Raw genomic sequence first — 22210 nt, 5'->3', positions numbered from 1 at the left:
ACCTACCGATAGGATATTGCACACATTCCATCATTGCGGGAAGTGCTTTGGACAGAGCTTATCTATAGGTTCAATTTATTTAGAAGAATATGTTAACATATTTGTATAGCAATTTTATTAATGATTTTAAGACAGACCTGTTTTTATTTATTATTTTAAAAATAGAGGAGGATTAGAAATTAAGATGAATGTGGTTTCAAATTCTACAAAGAAATAAAAAGGGCTTTATACACTTTGATATTGTAGGAAGCATAGATTAATGTCAAACATTGTGAATAAACATTATTAAGATTGTCTCCAGATTTATTGCTAAATATTAAACCTTACTGCAAGTGTTTTGGAAGTAAATGAATTGGTGATTATTAAACTTAGTGTTAACCACAACACAGGGTAATTATAAAGTCACTGAATCTATGTAATCATTCTCAGTTTGGGACTTTAATTTTCACTTGTTTATAGTTTGTTTCAAGAAATACTTTGTTTTTGGAACCCAATTTGGGTGCATGATGTAAGATTTGCTATAGTAGTTAAGGTAATGGAGGCCTTGCCTTCCAGGAGGCATATGTGTTTTTGACTAGTAATGTATGTTTTCTTTTAATTTTTAAATTACTCTTCACTATATACTCTTCAATTAATCTTGTCTCTGTAATCCATGTTTTTTATACTTTTTGTAAGTGAGGATAACATTCCTCTAATTTCAGAAAAATATGTTGAGAAACTTTTTGGAATAAATAAAGATCGAATGTCAATGGACCAGATGGCTGTTCTCCTTGTTAGCAATATCAATGAAAGTAAAGGCCATAGTGAGTATCTCTCTCTCTCTCTCTCTCTCTCTCTCTCATACACACACACACACACACATGCACACACAAGGACCTTGTAGTTTATGAGAGCAAATTTTTCCAAAATATATATGGATGGCATTATGTTCTCTAAAATACATATGTATATGTATATATGTATGTAACATGTTTATAGGGTAGAACAAACATCTTTTTCTAGGGTAGAAAATACATATGTATGTCATTTCTGACTAACAATAATTTTAGCTCTTTCTGAATACTGTTTGGGTAGCCTTTAAAACTATAAAAAACAAGTTATATCAACTAATAATCTTCTCCTGTCTACTTTAGCACCACCATTTACAACCTACAAAGATAAAAGAAAGTGGAAGCCAAAATTTTGGAGGAAACCTGTTTCAGAGAATAGCTTCAGTAGTGATGAGGAACAGTCTACAGGACCAATTAAGTATGGTAAGAAGTAATTTAAGACCCTGAATCATTAAATTCTGATGTTCCATCTTTTTCTAACACTTTACTTATGTTTGGTGTATCTAGTAGCTCGGCTTTTTGTTTCTTCTATTTTTTTTTTTTTTTTTTATGATGGTCACAGAGAGATTGAGAGAGAGGCAGAGACATAGGCAGAGGGAGAAGCAGGCTCCATGCACCGGGAGCCCGACATGGGATTCGATCCCGGGTCTCCAGGATCGCGCCCTGGGCCAAAGGCAGGCGCTAAACCGCTGTGCCACCCAGGGATCCCTCTTCTATTTTTTTTTTTTTAGGATTATTTATTTATTCATGAGAGACACACAGAGAGAGGCAGAGACACAGGCAGAAGGAGAAGCAGGCTTTCTGCAGGGAGCCCGATATGGGACTTGATCCCAGGACCCCAGGTCATGCACTGAGCTGAAGGCAGATGCTCAACCACTGAGCCACCCAGGCATCCCCTTTTTTATTTTATTTTATTTTATTTTATTTTATTTTATTTTATTTTATTTTATTTTATTTTATTTTATTTTATTTTATTTTATTTATTTATTTTATTTTATTTTATTTTATTTTTTTATTTTATTTTATTTTATATTTTATTTTTTTAGAACAGTGATGCCATTTAGCATTTAATACAGTTCTTCATTGTGTGGGATTGCCTACTGCCTGGTCTGTGTCCTTGTGGGCAGGTGTAGTATTTTGTTTAGCTTTCGAGCCTGTGCTTTCTTACATGCAGTAGGCTCACACAAAGAATAAATAAATGAATGAAAAAAGCAAATATGAAGAAGTGCTATATTGTCAAGCACATACTAAGTTTGCATTCTTATTAAAGTTTACATAATTTGTTTACTACTTGTGGATTAGCAGATATCTAATAGGTACATGCTCTCATGTGCTTATTTACGCTAATGTACTTTTTCTCTAAATGTAGGATAAATTACCTTCATAATTAATAACTTTTTTTTTTTTTTTTACTATTTAGTGAATGTGAATTATCAAGTTATGCCACTTACCTTTAAAGTAGAGATCATACTTCTGGTTTGCCCAGCAGAATCCTAGTTTATACCTATTAATCCTGGTGTAGTTTTTAATAACACCCCTTTCACTTTTAGAAGTGTTCTGGTTTGTAAAATTTTTTTTTTAAGGTTTTATTTATTTATTTATTCATGATAGATCTAGAGGGGCAGACACAGGCAGAGGGAGAAGCAGGCTCCATGCCAGGAGCCTGATGCGGGACTTGATCCTGGGACTCCAGGATCACGCTCTGGGTCAAAGGCAGGCGCTAAACTGCTGAGCCACCCAGGGATCCCCGAGCCACCCACGGATCCCCCTGGTTTGTAAATTATATGACATTCTACCTTAAAGTGAGCTACTGCATATATTTTGAATCTTTAGATTTTTAGACTATTTTAAAGATGAGGCCAATTGTTTTCTTGGTCTGTGGATAAGAGAAAGTGTAAAGCTCATGATACTTTTCCTTCCAGCCTTCCAGCCAGAGAACCGGATAAATGTTCCGGCTTTAGATACGGTTGTCACCCCAGATGACGTCAGATACTTTACAAATGAAACTGATGACATTGCTAATTTAGAAGCAAGTGTGCTTGAAAATCCTTCTCATGTACAACTTTGGCTCAAGCTTGCGTACAAGTACTTGAATCAGAATGATGGGTAGGTCCACTTCTAATCTTTGTGTCAACTGTTGCACATTTATATTTTTGTGTTTGAAGTTTATTTCATCTATGGTAATCATATTTCCATCATGGTATCAATGAAGTCTTGTTTTTGACAAAGCCAAAAGCACTCTATTGTTTAAAAGCTATGAGAGAAAAAAAATAAAAGCCATTAGAAAAACTTCAAGATAAGATCTTGAGTTCTGTTCATGGCTCAGTGTAGGTAATAAATTAGCCCCAGTTTTTAACTCTAGTTGGTAGGCTCTTTTTTCAGAGTAGGATTAGTTAATACAGTAAATTCTGAGTGGTATAAGGATTGATTGTTTTTAAGGCATGTGGTGATAGGAACCATTTTTTTTTTTTTTTTTAAGATTTATTTGTTCTTAAAGGTAGAGGGGGAAATTGTGCATGTACTAGTACACCTGGGAGAGGAGCAGAGAAAGAAAGAGTCCCAAGCAGACTCTGCACTGAGCACAGAGCGCCATGCAGGACTTGTTTTCACAACCCCAAGATCATGACCTCAGCTAAAGCCGAGTCAGCTGTGCAACCAACTTTGCCACCCAGGCATCCCCAGTAGTGATAGTCTTAAAATTATGTTGGTACAATAGAACAAGTTAAATTTTATGTTAATTTTTATGTAGAGATTTAAAGCTTCTATAGGAACACCTAAATTCTGATGAATTGACATTTTTTCTATGGGTGGTGTTATGTGTCTTTGTATAAGGTAAATAAGTGATTTTTCTCACTAACCTATTGTATTTTCTAATTCCTACTTTTTGATAGTATTAGCAGGAATGGTCTTTTATTATTATAATTTTAAATCATTATAATTTAATTTTTTAAGAAAGCTATTAATGTCCGTCTAACAACTTGACATAAAAGCTTTTTCAGTAAGGCAGCATTAGAGTGCTAATATATCACACATACCTGAATACGGTGCTTATTTAACTTGCCTTGTGTGTCATCTCCATGTTAATGGGATAAGTTACAGTGTTTTCTTTTCTGACTCATTTACTGAGTGAAGGCCAAAAGAACTGTACATTATTTTATGAATAGAATCATGAGAGACAGTTATCTTCTTCAAGAGATAGCAAGCCTTTGACCTTTGAAAAGAACTGTTACATTGAAAGCTTTGATATTTTGTGCTGACAGTAGCTGGCCTTGAGGGGGAATTGTTTTCCCATTCCCAGAAGACTGTAACTCATAAAAGGTATTGCTGAATATGGACATAAAGTACATTTCAAGTTGATAATATAGGGGTTTTATAACATTGTATTTTTATCTGGTAAATACTCCCTGAATATCAACTTAAAAAGGAATCGTTAGGTCTGTGGGAAATTAGGACCTTTTTTGGACTGGTGTGATTTAAAATCCTAATGTAACTCTCTTAGGTGATTCTAACTTCTCAGTAGGTTCCTGGAACTTTAAAATGGACTCATTAGATGAGCCTGATTTAAGAGTATTTTGAAGCATTTAAAAAAAAAAACAACTTCTTGTTTCTTTTAAACACGTAGGCTATGTTCAGAGTCCTTGGATTCTGCTTTAAATGTTCTGGCTCGAGCTTTGGAAAACAATAAAGACAATCCAGAAATTTGGTGCCATTACCTCAGATTGTTCTCCAAAAGAGGAACCAAGGAAGAAGTGCAGGAAATGTGTGAAACAGCTGTTGAATATGCTCCTGATTATCAGAGTTTTTGGACTGTGAGTAGAAAAAGATAATAGTTCTCTGTGTGTGTCTGTGTGTGTGTATCTGTGTGTTGATAATTCTTTGGATCATCTTAAAAATTAATATGTAGCTTAATAAAGTAATATGCTTTATCTGCATGTAGATATTATAACTTTTTATTGTCCCATAACCTCAGAACCACTCCTGGGTCAGGTTTAAATTTAGAATAAACAAGAGGAAAATATTTAGTGAAGAAGTAAATTTTCTTGTTGTTTACTAAATCAGTAAGGAAAAAATATACACTTTTTTTTCTTAATATTTTATTTATTTATTCATGAGAAAAATAGACAGGCAGAGGGAGAAACAGGCTTCATGTAGGGAGCCTGATGTGGGACTCCATCCTGGGTCTCCAGGATCACGCCCTGGGCTGAAGGTGGCGCTAAACCGCTGAGCCACCTGGGCTGCCCAAAATACACACATTTTAAAACATTTACACTTAGCTATTCATAGGCAGTTTTACTTTAGGCAAAAGTTATGTGAAAAAAAAAAAATTTTTTTTTTTTTGCAAAGCACCTGAAAAACAATTTTAAAAAATTTCTTCTATTTATGTAACATTTTCATGAATGCCAAGAAACATTTTGATATTTGTATTATCCTCATTACTTACGAAAATAATCTTAATCTATAATTCATGGTAATATTGAACTTTGCCAAGATACAAAGATTTAGTGAGAAAATGGTTTCTTTATTTTCTGAGTCAATGAGATGTTTCCTACCCATGCTTAAAATTATAATGAATCCACTTGTAAAATATTCATTAATATCTGAACTTTTGCCAGCTGGATTCAGCAGTCATAAGATTTTGCAATCTGTTACTGTCAGATCTGTCACTTACTTGCTAACTGAAATTCAGAACAGATCCATCTGGATGACATGGTATTCCTTACTGAATGAACTTGGCCACTCTTACTCCTAACTCAGGTACTGAAGTGAAAGATGCTTGATTTTTGACCTGGAGTCTTGTGCCAAAGTTAATGCTACTGATCATCATAAGATTTTTATAGGGTGTGATATTTTTCCTTAGAGTTATTTGGTCTTTAAAGGGCCTCTTAATTTCTTTTTAATTATTTCGCCACATATGTATGATAATGAATGCCTGTTCTCAAAATTTGTATACAGTCATAAACCTTTAGCACATTGTACGTAACCAAAGACCTGAACTTTTGTAAACTTTTTCTTTTAATAATAAATTTATTTTTTATTGGTGTTCAATTTGCCAACATACAGAATAACACCCAGTGATCATCCCGTCAAGTGCCCCCCTCAGATAGTCTTTCCTCCTTTATCGAATATTAGTTGACCATAAAGTTCAGGGTCTACTTCTGGGTTCTCTATTCTGTTCATTGATCTATGTGTCTGTTTTTGTGCCAGTACCACACTGTCTTGATGACCACAGCTTTGTAGTACAACCTGAAATCTGGCATTGTGATGCCCCCAGATATGGTTTTCTTTTTTAAAATTTCCCTGGCTATTCGGGGTCTTTTCTGATTCCACACAAATCTTAAAATAATTTGTTCTAACTCTCTGAAGAAAGTCCATGGTATTTTGATAGGGATTGCATTAAACGTGTAAATTGCCCTGGGTAACATTGACATTTTCACAATATTAATTCTGCCAATCCATGAGCATGGAATATTTTTCCATCTCTTTGTGTCTTCCTCAATTTCTTTCAGAAGTGTTCTATAGTTTTTAGGGTATAGGTCCTTTACCTCTTTGGTTAGGTTTATTCCTAGGTATCTTATGCTTTTGGGTGCAATTGTAAATGGGATTGACTCCTTAATTTCTCTTTCTTCAGTCTCAGTGTATAGAAATGCCATTGATTTCTGGGCATTGATTTTGTATCCTGCCATGCTGCCAAATTGCTGTATGAGTTCTAGCAATCTTGGGGTGGAGGCTTTTGGGTTTTCTATGTAGAGTATCATGTCATCGGCGAAGAGGGAGAGTTTGACTTCTTCTTTGCCAATTTGAATGCCTTTAATGTCTTTTTGTTGTCTGATTGCTGAGGCTAGGACTTCCAGTACTATGTTGAATAGGAGTGGTGAGAGTGGACATCCCTGTCTTGTTCCTGATCTTAGGGGAAAGGCTCCCAGTGCTTCCCCATTGAGAATGATATTTGCTGTGGGCTTTTCGTGGATGGCTTTTAAGATGTCGAGGAATGTTCCCTCTATCCCTACGCTCTGAAGAGTTTTGATCAGGAATGGATGCTGTATTTTGTCAAATGCTTGAACTTTTGTAATCTATCATGGTCTTACTGCCATTTACTTGTTGATTCAAGGAAAGGAGAGATGAAGTTAATTCAGTGGTGATTCTAAGAGTACATCTGTATTGTTTTAGTTTTCATTTGATTCCACTTTGCAACTTGTAGAAAGGGAAATCTAGATTATAATACTGGAAGTTGGGGGGTGCTGTTCTGTTTTTTTCTTGTTTTATTTTAAGTGAGCTCTGTGCCCAACGTGGGGTTTGAACTCAGGATCCTAAGATGAGGAGTTGCAAGGTCTACTGACTGAGCCAGACAGATGCCCCAGGAAGATGGGTTTATATATATTTATAATTAATCCATTTTGCAGAAATTGAAGATTTAATATAACATCTTATGAAATGTAGAAAATCTGTAGCTTTACAGTTTTGTTTTGTTTTACAAAATGTAATTATATGAAACCTCTCTGGGTAGTTTCTGCACCTAGAAAGCACATTTGAAGAAAAGGATTATGTATGTGAAAGGATGGTGGAGTTCCTCATGGGAGCAGCCAAGCAGGAAGCATCAGATGTTCTGTCCTTTCAGCTCTTAGAGGCTCTCTTGTTTAGAGTTCAGCTGCACATATTTACTGGAAGATGCCAGAGTGCACTTGCAGTTTTACAGGTAAACATTTATTACAGCTTTTAGTTATACTTTATAGAGAATTTTTTAAAGGTCTAAAACATTATAGGTTAGCATTATTTCATAAGAACACAGACTTTAGATTTGAATCCTGGTTTTGCCACTTACCAGTAAGTTGTGTAAAGTTATGACTGTTGCCTCATTTGCTTAATGGGGATAATGCCTTTTTAAGAGTGCTAATGAGGTTTAAATGAAAATAATGTATGCTGTGTACCTATCAGAATAAAACTTCAATATTCAGACAATAAGGAGGAAAGAAATTAGTCCATAGTGAAAATCTCCTCTATGGGTATGGTGGGGTTTCTTTGTTGTTTAGTTTTCTTTTTATCTTACTAGACCTTGAATGTCAAGACACTTAAAATGTACAAATAAATTGAATCTTTTTTCATAAATTATAAACCTTAGCACAGTAAAAATCTGGTATTAACATCTTGCTTTATTTTCATTAAAAAAAATTGGTGACTATCAATATTTTGACTTAGGTATTTAAGAACTACTCCAAAGAAATATGACACTTGTATACTTCTTTGCCTTTACATTTGAATCTTAATAGGAATAGGAGTTATTATTTTAAAAAACACAGATAATTTTTTTCATTTTACCTAGAATGCTTTGAAATCAGCTAATGGTGGAATAGTAGCTGAATACCTTAAAACAGGCGATCGATGTTTGGCATGGCTGGCCTACATACATCTTATTGAGTTCAACGTCCTCCCTTCAAAATTTTATGATCCGTCTAATGCCAATCCTTCAAGAATTGTTAACACAGAATCATTTGTAATGCCATGGCAAGCAGTTCAAGATGTAAAGACTAATCCTGACATGTTACTAGCAGTTTTTGAAGGTAAGATAAATGTTTATAAGTTATATAGAACGTCAGCTTATCCCTTTATAAGTCTTCATAATTAATAGGAACAAATTTGTATGTATATGTTTCACAAATATGTATGTATAGTTTCACACTTTGTTATATTAATGCTTAGAAGATTACGCATTGAAAAAAAAAAGATGGTTAGGAATTGAATCGCGTAAGATAGACCTTTGGCGTATATGAAAGCCAGGAACTACATTACATAATTTTTCTGATTATAGCAAAAGAGATCAGCTAAATATGTAGATAATAGAGATTATATAGGTTTATTGAGTTGACTGAATTAGAGAACCAGGTAATTTTTTTAAAGTAGTCCATCAAGGTGAAAGAAGAGAGTATTTTTTCAGGTAACTATGGAAAACAGTAAGATATAAAAGCCTATTTCCTCCTGGTAGGAAGTATATAGCATAATCAGAAGATAAAATCTATGCATTTGATATAATTATTAAATGTATGAGGCCATGTAACTGTGTATTGGTATGTAGTCTAAATTCTGTGCTTACAGAAGAGACAAAGGTCTGTGATTTATAGAATTATACTGTACAGGTCATAAACCCAAAGCAAAGAGATTATTGTAGGTTGGCATGATGAAAGAAGTCTTCATAGAAGAATTAGGACTTGGAGCTGGACTTTGAAGCTTGACTCTGATGTGACATAGTTGGCTTCCTCAAAGATGTGACCCTTGTCTTATCTCTGTATTTCCCAAGGACATATAATGTCTGGCAGCTTACTAAGTACTTACTAAATATTTATTGAATAAACCAGCGAAGAAAGGAAGGAAAAGGAGGATATTCCTGTTAAGGGAGCTAAGTAAACAAAAAGCAACCTAGCAATTGGTGCAACAATGGATTTGAAGGGAGGATCCTTATCAAAGCGAGGGTTTATGTTGTAGAATAGTAGGAATTAAGCTCGGTAAGTGGAATAATATCACATTTTCAAGTACTTTGTAAGTGTGGTAGAGTTGATGACAGTGGTTCTTGAAGAAAGGAAGCATGTGCTGCAGAGGAATGATCCCAAAGGTACAAAAATAACGAGAAGCTGATGGCCAAAAGTGAAGCACAAAAAAAGTAACCTGGGAAAGAGGGAATATTAATTAGCAACATTTGAACTCACATAGAGATGTGGGGGACAGATTAAATGTCAGGGAAGAAGAGAAGAAATAGTCCAAGATGATTGAAAATGTATTGATTAAAAACAGGTAAATTTGGGAAGACTGATTTTGGTAGTAGGAATAGTATTTGTGAATGGTAGGTAATTGGTGGGACACTTGGGGGGCTCAGCGGTTAAGCACCTGCCTTCAGCCCAGGGCATGATCCTAGGGTCCTGGGATTGAGCCCCATATTGGGCTCCCTGCATGGAGCCTGCTTCTCCCTCTGCCTGTGTCTCTGCGTCTCTCTGTGCCTCTCACGAATAAATAAATAAAATCTTTTTTGAAAAAAGAGTAATTAATTGGTGGTCCAAGTGGAGATGCTTGTTGGCAGACGGAAATAAGGAAGTGGACCTTAAATGAATGATTATGGATAGAAAAATAGATTTGAAAGTTATTAACATAGGAGCTATTGTAGTGCTTTACAGTTTGTAATGTGCTTTTGCTGTAAATTATTTCATAGTTGAAGGAGTGAGATATTTTCTCTGAGGAAATGGGACATTTAAGAGTATAGCAGGGGGGATTCCCTGGATGGCGCAGTGGTTTGGTGCCTGCCTTTGGCCCAGGGTGTGATCCTGGAGACCCGGGATTGAATCCCACATCGGGCTCCCGGTGCATGGAGCCTGCTTCTCTCTCTGCCTATGTCTCTGCCTCTCTCTCTCCCTCTCTCTCTCTGTGACTATCATAAATAAATAAAAATTAAAAAAAAAAAAAAAGTATAGCAGGGGCAGCCTGGGTGGCTCAGCAGTTAAGCGCTGCCTTCAGCCTGGGGTGTGATCCTGGAGACCTGGGATTGAGTCCCACATAGGGCTCCCTGCATGGAGCCTGCTTCTCCCTCTGCCTGTGTCTCTGCCCCCCCCCCCCCCTGTCTCATGAATAAATAAATAAAATCTTAAAAAAAAAAAAAAAAGAGTATAGCAGTAAGGAGTGAAAGAATAGTCCATGAATGAGACCAAGAAGACATGTAAATAAAGAAGAAATTGAAAAGAAGAACATTATCAAATGCTAATCAAATAAAACAAATGGAGAGATCGGCTTTTATGTTTATTTAGATGATTTTTATAAATGAACTTCAGAAGTGCATTTTCGGAATGACATTCACTTATAAACTGTAAATCCGGGATCTCTTGCTACCACTGAGCAAGGAGGAAATGGGTGACAGCTGTGCAAAGTGAAACAGTGACCCACTCTCTGAGACACAGAGTGGGGACTACAAGGGGAAAAGACCTGTTTTGAAGGAGTAAAGAAAGGATCTGGTGTAGGGGGAGACATTTAAATGGTTGTAGAACAGAGAGCAGCAGGGCCTGTTGAATTGGGTCAAGAAAGATGAAAAGATAATTTAAAAAAAAAGATAATTCGTTCTTTGATTTTTTTTTTTTAGATCAGTTTTAAGGAATTTAGATAAATGCAGACATAGTTTTTAAAGTGAAAACATTGAGATGTGCGAGAGCTCGTATCTAACGAATTGTTTTATTACCAGGAATATGAAGGTAAGAGATTGAGTTTTATGGAGTTTGGAGATATCTGAAAATACCTCCTTTAGGTAGTAATAAGCCAGGATTTCAGTAAAGGATAAGACGATGGTCCAACAAAAGAGTAAGCTGCTGTGTTTCGATGGTATCCCTCTCAGAATTTAAATAACAATCCATTCATTTTATGTTTGATTTCTGTTACTGTGATATTTTTGGATAGATGCCGTGAAAGCTTGCACAGATGAGAACCTTACGGTTGAGGAGAGAGTAGAGGTCTGTGTTCCACTTTACACAAACATGATTGCTCTGCACCAGCTTCTGGAGAGGTAAAACTTGATTGACAACCAGCAGTTATCCTTGTGTTAAAAATTGATTTTTTTCATATGTTTAGACATGTTTTTTTCTTATTAAGGTATGAGGCTGCAGTGGAGCTTTGTAAACGTTTATTGGAAACATGTCCCATGAACTGCCAATTGTTGGAAGCCCTTGTTGCTTTATATTTGCAAACAGATCAGCATGACAAAGCCAGGGGAGTATGGCTTACTGCATTTGAAAAAAATCCTCAGAACGCAGAGGTTTTTTATCATATGTGCAAATTCTTCATCTTACAAGTAAGAAAAAAAGCCTCATAATTCTTAAAGGTGTTTTTGTGTTTCACATTTTCTTTTTTACTTTTTTTTACATTTTCTTATTCTTTAAGATGTTTTAGGGATCAGCCTCTCCAGGAAGCTTTTCCTGGTCTTTTTCCCTTTGCAAACTGTGTTAGGTATTCTTTCTCTTTGCTAGAAATACTCTGCATAGTTCTATCATTGCACTTATTATATTGCTTTGTAGTTTTGTTTCTTGCTGCTTTATATACTATACTAAGGACTCTTTGAGGGCAAGGACCATGTCTTAATCAGATTTAGAGCCCCCAACACACTTAGTACCGGTGCTAAACATGCAATAGAAGTTTTTTGGACAGTTGGTAGTCGTGGTATATTGGGTGTTAAGCTGTTTAATGGTTGGTTGCATTTAATTGGAGATCAGAATATAGAAGTTATCTCTACCCCCACCTACTCAAAAAACTTAATGTAATCGGTGGGGGCGGTTAAGGGCTTTTTTTCCTTCCTTGACAGATGTAATTAAACATTCTAAGTCTAATGTGTATCCTTCCTTCCTCTTTTAAAAATAGAATCAAGGAGATAATCTTCTTCCATTTTTGGGGAAATTTATCGCATCCTTCTTTAAACCTGGGTTTGAGAAGTATAATAACTTGGATCTGTTTCGGTAAGTTTGTTGAACCCTTGATTTTATAGAAGAAAAAGATAATATAATTTAGTGGAAAGTTGACAGATTTTTTTTTTTTTTGTGGGTTAATTACATTTTAGACTAATTGAAAAAAATCCTTGAATACTTTTACATAACTGTTATGAGGGCAGTAGAATTGAATAAAAACAGAAAAGATGTAATATACTTTGCATTCTTTGGATGAAAGACTAACAAAGGAAGGTTTATATTAATAGTGACTCATTTTGCTTTTAATTCATTGTTATTGTTAACTTAGCACTTAATACTATAGCAACTATAGTACTTAATACTATCTGAGATTGCCTCAGATAATTCTCATACGTTTTGAAAAAATGAATTTTAATTTATTTGATTGGTGATCTCAAATGGATATAAATAATAAACCTTTTACTTTAAGTCTAAAGAGAACTGCTCTAACCTCTGAAGTACAGAGTGAAAAGTTTTTAAAGTCTTTTCTCAAGCATCACTTTCTCAGTAACTTATGTAGAGCTCTGTATTTACTGCAAGAGGCTGCAGGAAATCATAAGGAATTATTTTGGCCTGGCGAGGTGGAGGGGCGGGGCCGGCCTGTCTTCCCTCCTTCCTCCTCATCTCTCTCTAGGGATCAGCAAACTTTCACTTAAGGGCCATATAGTAAATGTTTTAGGCTTGCAAGTCATGTGGTCTATCACTACTCGTCACCTGTGCTGTTTTAGGGAAAAAGTAGTCATAGACAACATGTAAATGAATGAGCACGGCTGTATTCTAATAAAACCTAATTTACAAAAGTAGGTATAATCTCCTGATCCCAAGTAAAACAGCATGAAAGGAAAATACTTTTATTTTTTGTTATGAAGAACTGAGAGAAGGAAGGCCTAAGATACCTGGGTGGCTCATTCAGTTAAGCATCTGCTTTCAGCTCCGGTCCGGATCCCAGAGTTCCAGGATTGAGCCCCGCTTCGGGTTCCCTACTGCTTCTCCCTCTACTCCTCCCCAACTTGTGTTCGCTCTCTCGCTCACTCCCTTTCTCTCTCAAATAAATTAATTAAATATTCTTAAAAAAGTAAAAACATTTTAAGAAAGGAAGGAAGGTCTGTAAGGTGAAAATCTCCTAAAATTTTTTTGTTGTAGACAATAGCACAGATAAGATTTTGGTTTTACATATGCAAGTCTAATGCTTACATATATTTTTCTTAGGTGCTCTCTGCCTATCCTACAGTGTAGCTGTAGCAGTATTATATAAAAACATATTTTTTAAAAACCATATTTTTAAAAAGTAACCCATGTTTTGTTAATTTGGTGGTCTGTCTACCCTAGAATATTTTGTGAACATTCCAGTCTTATTTGAGATTTGGCAAAAGTTGGGGTCACTATTCTTTCCTAGACTTGAGTCTGTATGTCTGCTTTATGGTAACCAGTTTATTGACATAGTGATTTTAGTAGTTTCTGAAATTCTTTCTGCTGTTACATCTAGAATAATACCTTACAGTTATAAAAGAATTATTTAAAATACAAATTAATGGAGAAGAATTAAACTATTCTATAAGGAACTTAGAGATTGTTCAGCTTTCCCATGCTTTTTTTTTTTTTTTTAAAGATTTATTTATTTATTCATGATAGACATAGAGAAAGAGAGAGAGAGAGAGGCAGAGACACAGGAGGAGGGAGAAGCAGGCTCCATGCAGGGAGCCCGATACGGGACTCAATCCCGGGACTTCAGGATCGCACCCTGGGCCAAAGGCAGGCGCTAAACCGCTGAGCCACCCGGGGATCCCCGCTTTGTCCATGTTTAAGTTAGAGTTTTTTAATGTCTCAAATTTGTGCGTAGGACAGACCCTAAACTGAACTTTTTACAGATTTGCTGGCTCTGGTCTTCCCTTGGGCATGGAGGTACTTGGTTTAGTTGCCAGTTTCTAGTGGTAGCTAACCAAAGATCTTCAGATCTTCTTGATGTCAGCTTTAATGAAGCAGACTGTCGATAAACATTTTGAAATGGGCTGCCTCTAAATAATCTTCCCAGTGTTTACTAAGTCCCCTTGCTTTTTTAAATTTTCCATGGGAATAGTCATAATTCACAGTATACCAAGAGTTACAAGAAAAGAGTATCTTGTGTTTAGTTTATTTAAACTGAAGACCTTATTTACACAGAGTATACATTTTCTGTTAATTTAAGAAATCTTTTTAAAGTCAATTATTAGGAAAATGGCAGTAGGTGAGAGAATTTAAATTTATAAATGTAGCCAGATCATCAATGGGATAAGTCAGTGCTCTTGCTAGGTTCAATATTTTTTTTCCACTTTACGAGTAGAAACTGTAAAGCAAAATGCTTAGAATATCCTATATATTATAATATTTACCTAGAGTTGGATCTTGTCATTTCCCTTTCTATGTAACATTTACTATAAAGACAGAGGGCATGTGTGGGGGCTCAGGTGGCTGAGCATCTGGCTCTTCATTTCAGCTCACTTCATGTTCTCAGGGTTGTGAGATCAGGCTCTGCATTGGTCTCCGTGCTCAGCGGGGAGTCTGCTGCTCTCCTTTTCCCTCTGCTGTCTCCCCCTCACCCCCCTCCCACTCTCTCTCAAATAAAAAAAATTTTTTTTTTTTTTTTAAGAAAGAACTAGGTAAGGTAATTTTCATGCATTTCAAGTCCATTTGAAGATTAGTACATAGCCACAAAAGTTAACTTGGGGATTTCATTTTACTGAAGTTAACCTAGGGATGGAGTCTCACACAGATTACATTTGAAGGGATCTCTTCTTACATCAGCTTTCAGTTGACAAATCTAACATCTTTAGAAGTTAAGTGATTATCTCATGGTACTATAGCTAGTTATAGCCAAGTCTGCAAGGTGATAACCTGACTTCTAGATGTCCCATTTCTTCTCTTGCTTATGGTTCCTCCTGCCCTCTGCTACCATACAGCTTCTCTAATCCATTAAAACCTAATTCCTTGAAATAATTTTTAGATCCAAGAGATCAGTGTGTTTCCTTTAAACACACTGTCCCTGCAGATGTTAGTAAATGTTGTACACACAGATTCAGATATATTGGGGGAGAAACCTCAATTAGTGAGTCAAATAGATTCTTCACTGATTGACTTCAGTACAGCCTTTAATATCCTATTAAATATCCTAATGTGGCTTTTTAAGAGAGGGCTGTAAATTTCAGTATTTCCCAGTCTTATTTGCTCACAGACCTCAGACCTCTTTTGACCAGTGCCTTATGGACCATTTGTTACAGAATACACTATGATATCCTATCTAAAATGAAACCTGCAATAGTACATTATTTGTATGTATGTATATGAGAAAGAGACTGTTTTCAGATGTCAAGTTTTGTAATTCTTAAAAAAGAATTTTTTTTCTTTACAAGTATAGATTTTGTGGGAGGATTTTAGAGACATGGTAATCCCATTTGTCCTGTTTTTCATTAGATTTAATTAGATGATTAATTTGGGGGCTAGAATAAATTCATTTTAAAGAGGAGTTACTCATGTGGGTATAAAATAGACTATGTAAATTCTAGAGATGTGACCAAACCAGTATGGTATACATGTGAAAATAAAGTTTCAAGACTACAAAAATACTTCAAAGAGAGTTAAGTTGAAGCAGAAGTGTTTTTGTTTTGTTTTGATTTGGTTTGGTTTCGTGAGTATTAGTAATCCATGTGTGCATAGGCATAATTTCAAACAGAGGTTTGTTGGTTTCTTATTTTTTTCAGGTATCTTTTAAATATCCCAGGACCACTTGACATTCCAGCCCGTTTATGTAAAGGGAATTTTGATGATGAGATGTTTAACTACCAAGTTCCTTATTTATGGCTGATTTACTGGTGAGACATTAGAGAGAAATATTGCATATTAGACTTGCCTTTGTTATTACTGAATTACACTGTATTAAAATTAATTTGGTGTTAAAGTCATTGAAGCAAAATTGAAGGGATGCTAAGGTTTATACATTATTAAAGAAGAAACATCAAAAGAAGGATTCCATTGTAATAATATCTGTAATGTTTAAAATAATACTTTTTCATTCCTTTACCTAATCTAATTGAGTTGTAGACATACAATGTTTTCCTTCATTTTTTAAACAGCCTTTGTCATCCTCTTCAATCAAGTATTAAAGAGACAGTGGAGGCATATGAGGCAGCATTAGGGGTGGCCATGAGATCTGATATAGTGCAGAAGATTTGGATGGAGTAAGTTTAGTTCATCTTAATAAGAATGGGATTTGGAATAAGGGGATATGGTGGGGAAAGGGGTGATCAGTTTTCTCAGTGAGAGAAACACTGCCTTAATTATAATATTTTTCTTTTGGCAGTTATCTTGTCTTTGCCAATAATAGAGCTGCTGGATCCAGAAACAAAGTCCAAGAATTCAAATTTTTTACTGATTTAGTGAATAGATGTTTGGTTACAGTCCCTGCCCGATACCCCATTCCTTTTAGCAGTGCTGATTACTGGTCCAACTATGAATTTCATAATAGGGTAAGAACTTAAAAACTTTTTTTTCTTTAGCTATTTGTATAAAAGAAGGGGGCTTAAAAAAATGACAGCAAATCTCTTGTTTGATGTCAGTAGAGCTTTTCTTAGGATCACTTTCCTAGCATTTACTGTTATTCTTGACCATGTTTCCTTCTTATGTCTTAAATCTAGGAACAGAGCCCTTTAAGATAAAATGTGCATATTGATTGTTATATTTAAGAAAATCTAACATTGAAGAGATGTTAAGGTTTAATACATATTAAAGAAGAAAGATTAAAAGAAGTAATTAAAATGATACCTGTAATGTTTGCTTGATTAGTTGGAAATTTTACTGAATGAAAAATACCATAATATACAGTGTACCTACTGTTTTTAGTTACTATTTGTCAATTGAATATTAGCTATAAGTAGAGCATAAAAATGCTGAAATTACATGCTGTTTAGAATTTTAATAGTAGAATGACTAATATATTTATAAGGTTATTTTCTTATAGGAAAGGAAGCAGAGGTTTGTTTTAGTTTATTTTTCAGAGACTCCTTTCATTCAGTACAATGTAGTCTAAAAGCTCCTATTAAAGCTCCATGTAGACTAAAACATATATGTATTTTATTTTTTGGTGGGATGGTTTTGTTGCTAATCGGGATAACCAATTATTATGCTTTGTACTTCTATGCCATTCTTTATCCCAGGATCTCAAACCACTTTATGGACATTAAGTCATTTACACACGGGCATTCCATGAGCAAGATGTGGCAGGTATTATTAGTCCTATGACTTGCCCAGCTATACAGCAAGTAAAGGTAGACTCAGGAATGTAAACCCGGACTCCTGGCTTCTTGTCAGTGTTCTCAGTCCATGGCTGTCATCACTAGATCATATTTCCTAATTCATATTTGGAAAGTCACTAATATAATTAATGGTAGGAACTGTAACTCACAGCATCATACATTATTATAATTTATACATTCATGTCTTAAAGACCATTTTGGTTTTCTCATTAAAACACATAGGTAATTGGATTTCACATTTTGTTGCATTCATTTTCCCCCCTCAACCTTTACAGGTTATTTTCTTTTATTTGAGCTGTGTTCCAAAGACTCAGCATTCCAAAACCTTGGAACGGTTTTGCTCAATTATGCCAACTAATTCTGGACTTGCACTGAGGTAAGAAAAAATAAAATTATTTTTGGTCTCAGCTTAATAGTATATAGCTCTTCATATAAAATTATTCTTAAAAACTTGATAAGAATAGTCTTTTCTTTAGTATTTTCTCATTGATACATACTACTTTAATTTCAGAATTGTTAAGCAATATACAGCTATTCATGTAAAAGTCAGTGTAAAAATCTGGTCACTTTAGAAAACTACAGGTTATAAGAGGCATACAATTCAAGTAAAATTCATCTGTGTTCCCTCAGCACATGCCATCTGTCCTCAGCACATGCATTAGTAGCAAGAAGCATGTTTTACACAGCAAAGGAATATTACTTAAAAGGTTTGTAAAGTGTTAACAGAGATAGCAGCCAACTATATATATTTTGGTTACTATGACTTGTTTTCATATAGGTCAGTTGCTTTCAGGTAATAGCATGCATCAGAGTCTCCTGGGATGCTTATTTAAAATGTAGATTCCTGGGGGCACCTGGCTGGCTCAGTCAGTAGAGCATGTGACTCTTGATCCTCAGGGTTGTGAGTTGGGCATAGAGCCTACTTTAAAAATAAGTACTAAAATAAGTACTTTAAAAATAAATACTAAATAAAATGCAGATTCCTGAGCTGGAGCCCTCAAATCACATTTGAGAAACATTTATCTAGGGATTTTATACCTTGAATGAGAGGGAGATTTCTGAGCATTTCTTTGTAGTTTCCCTGCTCTAACAGAGTAAACTTATTCTCACCCCCAAGAATTGTGCATTTTAATTCAGAATGGTACCCTCCATGGTAATATTTTGGCTTCTTCGTGTGCAGTCACTCCCACTGCATCAGTTGTCTTATGTTTCTAAGTTTGTTTTGTGGATCAATAAGGTACCTAAAATACCAAATATTATGTTTATTTATATTCCACTTAACCATGTATGTGGGAAAATGGTATGAGATTGAAAAAAATGTAAAGGCCTAAGGCTATGACAAAAATAGTGTTTCATAATAAAAGTTCTTAGTAAGCGTCCCAGTCTACGGAAACTAATACAGAAATTTCTATTATAAAACATCACCTTTGGGGCACCTGGGTGGCTCAGTCTAGTTAAGTGTCTACCTTTGGCTCAGTTCATGATCCCAGGGTGGTGGGATCGAGTGCCTCGTCTGACTCCCTGCTACTTCTGTCCCCCCGCCCCTCACCCTGTTCATATGTATATATAATAAAATCTTTTTTTAAAAAAAATAAAGCATTATCTTTGGTAAAACATGAAAAATAGAAAATGTTATATTTTGACTAGTTTCTATTAGGACAGGCTTCTAGGAATACAGATAGGGTAATTGTTGGTTTTAATGGTTAAAGCTCCACTTGTTTTGGTAGTTATTTCCTTGTAGTTATCCCCCCTCCCCCAAATAGAGAACTTAATAATTAGTCACTGTACTTAGATTTTAATCCAATAAACATTCATATTTATATTTACTCTTTAATTAAAAAAATACAAGGAAATTACATTAATATATCAAGTCATTTTCAAAAATTTTGAGGAGGGAGCATGTGGAGTGAGTGCTTTATTAGGACTACGTAGGCCTATTTTGTTTGTTGAATATGGTAGGGGTCTTGACTGGGCATCTTGCTAGTTTGCCTATTCCTGTTCCAGGGCAATTTTTGTAAGAGACATTCTATAGTTACTTGCTGAGTAGCCTTGAGGGATTATAACTAATCAAAAATTATACCTCATCAAATATTCTGCTCATAGAGCACATTTGGGGTTCCCTACACTTGCAATGCTTTTGTTCATTTTCCTGAATGTACTTTGCAGGCTACTTCAACATGAATGGGAAGAAAGCAATGTTCAGATTCTGAAACTTCAAGCCAAGATGTTTACATATAATATTCCAACATGCCTGGCCACCTGGAAAATGTAATGCAGCAATCATGTACATGTTTTTATAGCTATTGCTTTTATTTGTAAGGTTTGCTCCAGACAGGTAAATCTGAAATGACATCTTTTTTTTTTTTTTTCCTGGACAGATCTCTGCTCTAATTTAGATTTATTTTGGCACTTGCTGAGGTTTTCTACGGAGAGTAAGGGAGTTCTTATTAACCATTGCTTCTAAAAGCAAAGTAGATGGAGTTCTATTTTTTTTTTTTTTTTGAAGCAGAACATTTAAATAACAGTACTGCTATAAAACAAATCTGTTACACACATTTTAAGACCATCTTTTTTTAAACGTGGGGTTTCCCCGTATTATAGTCTGGTGTCGTCTTTCTTTTAAAGGTATTATTAGTGCCAGGTGTTTCTACTATAATTACGAGTATTTTTAACGAACGTTATTTATGTTCAAAACACTGGTCTGCTTAATTCTTGTAAAGTTGATAAAAATTGTTGAATTTTTCTTTTCACTATAGGTTACCCTCCTTGGAAGTTTAGCCTGTTACTTTCAGGAAGTTTTGTACTCAGATTCATTCCCACAGTCAGCTTTCTGCCAGTGGTAGTGTCTCATCTCGTTCAAAAATATATAAATTTTTCTTTTCCCTTTTCTATATTCCTTTTTTTTCCCTTAGAGCCATTGCTGCTGAGATTGTTCTAAAGGGACAGAGAGAGGTAAGCTATGATTGACTTATCAGATGGGTCACTTTGTTTTTAAGCTGTTCGGCCCCTTTTGTTGTGTCCTCAGTTTAAAAGGATTAAAACCTAAACATTCACGTGCTAAGAGCTCTAAACGTTGGGAAACTTGAAAACCCAATGTAACCATTTTGTATACGATGAGGTCCCAGTGAAATAACTAGGATTATGAAGGTGTTTTTCATCATGTTTCCTGATGGAATTGTGTATATATCTATCTTATAGGTCCACCGTTTATATCAGAGAGCCTTACAGAAGTTACCTCTTTGTGCATCACTGTGGAAAGATGTAATGCTTTTTATCTTTTATTTCATCTTGAAGTTTTCCTATAAATTTTCTGCATGTGCCATATCCATTGATGTGGTGATGCTCAAAATCTAGCTAAGTCTTACTTCTGTGCTTCCCTGTCTTTTACAGCAACTCTTGTTTGAAGCATCAGAAGGAGGTAAAACTGATAACCTGAGAAAACTAGTTTCCAAGTGCCAAGAGATTGGAGTCAGCCTAAATGAGCTCTTAAATTTAAACAGTTACAAAACAGAAAGCAAGAATCACTGAACACTGGGTGCAGTCAGTTCTAAGTCCTTACAATAATTGCCAAAATTATTTGAATGATCCTTCAAGATTAGGCTGATCCCTGGCTAAGGTCTGCGTAAGGCAGACAAGCATTACTGATCATATCAAGTCCCCTACAATATCTATCCTCAAAACCGGAAGCAATGAACATGACCCTCTTCGGTTGGATAAATGAACTTCCTGTTTGGCCTACTTCTGGGCCCTGCCAGATTCTCATAACATCATGTACGTAAGTATAGTTCCTCAAAGTGACTGACATTTATTTTAATTTTGCTTTGTTTTTGTTTTTATTTTTTACTCCCCTCCCCCCCCCTTTCTTTATGTTGTGCTATTCCTGATTCACTTGACACTCTCTGATGCCTGAGAGATTCTTGTTTGGGATTTAATTTCCAGGGCTGTGTTTACAGTAAAAAGCAGGCAGTCCCTTTTAGTTCTTCTTCTTTAAACCTTTTGAGATTCTTCATTTCAGGATTTAAAACTTAAGCAGTCCACCTTAAGGAAAGTGTAACTGCCATGGCCACAAGTCTGCTAGTTGCACTTGAATGCTCTAACAGGGTTGTTTATTGCCCTTTCTACGTTCTGGACTCCTTGCCGAGACTGTTTAACTTGAAGATTAAAGAAACTATTGCAAATGCCAGTGCATCAGAACCTAAGAGTGGTCAAATATTATGTGCAATTTTTTTGTAAAGAAATTTTAATTTATAATAAAGTTTAACAGTTTAAAGAACAGTTAATATTTGAACTGCTTTGTACTGAAATACTACTTTGTAGTATTAAAATTGTTTATAAACAAAATATTTTTAATATAAGTTAACTTTTTAAAAAATGTTGCTGTCTTTATTCACTTTTCACACTGTGGTGGGAAAGGGTTGAAGTAGGAGATACGGATTTTTCACTGTAACTGTAGCCTAACCTGCTTTCCCATAAAAAAATTTCCAGTGATTTTTTTAATTTACCACAAGGTAGATTTTCTTTTGTTTTCAAGGCAGCGAACACATAGGTTTGCATTACCATTAAATTCCTCATTCTGACGACCCGATGTTTAGAAAGTATCTCCCAACTGTAGTTTGCTTAGTGCCATGCTTATGTT

At 35.2% G+C, this 22210-nt stretch overlaps 1 protein-coding gene across 1 annotated transcript in view; it reads left to right on the top strand.

The window, feature by feature from the left end:
* The window catches only part of ZFC3H1 (zinc finger C3H1-type containing), a 57255-nt gene extending 35401 nt beyond the window's left edge, over positions 1-21854 (top strand). The window contains exons 19-35 of the mRNA XM_038550017.1: positions 702-803; positions 1134-1253; positions 2753-2936; positions 4453-4639; positions 7336-7524; positions 8149-8386; positions 11253-11358; positions 11445-11643; positions 12207-12301; positions 16024-16134; positions 16396-16500; positions 16623-16788; positions 17850-17950; positions 19741-19842; positions 20487-20526; positions 20773-20835; positions 20965-21854. Of these exons, the coding sequence (XP_038405945.1) occupies positions 702-803; positions 1134-1253; positions 2753-2936; positions 4453-4639; positions 7336-7524; positions 8149-8386; positions 11253-11358; positions 11445-11643; positions 12207-12301; positions 16024-16134; positions 16396-16500; positions 16623-16788; positions 17850-17950; positions 19741-19842; positions 20487-20526; positions 20773-20835; positions 20965-21102 (2246 nt within the window). The 3' untranslated portion in view covers positions 21103-21854. The remainder of the gene's footprint in view (positions 1-701; positions 804-1133; positions 1254-2752; positions 2937-4452; positions 4640-7335; positions 7525-8148; positions 8387-11252; positions 11359-11444; positions 11644-12206; positions 12302-16023; positions 16135-16395; positions 16501-16622; positions 16789-17849; positions 17951-19740; positions 19843-20486; positions 20527-20772; positions 20836-20964) is intronic.
* Positions 21855-22210: the final 356 nt, after the last annotated feature.

The sequence above is a fragment of the Canis lupus genome, chromosome 10, assembly GCF_011100685.1.
Source record: "Canis lupus familiaris isolate Mischka breed German Shepherd chromosome 10, alternate assembly UU_Cfam_GSD_1.0, whole genome shotgun sequence".
Taxonomy (NCBI): domain Eukaryota; kingdom Metazoa; phylum Chordata; class Mammalia; order Carnivora; family Canidae; genus Canis; species Canis lupus.
Note: the sequence above shows the minus strand (reverse complement) of the source record. Positions and strands in the feature narration are given on the sequence as shown.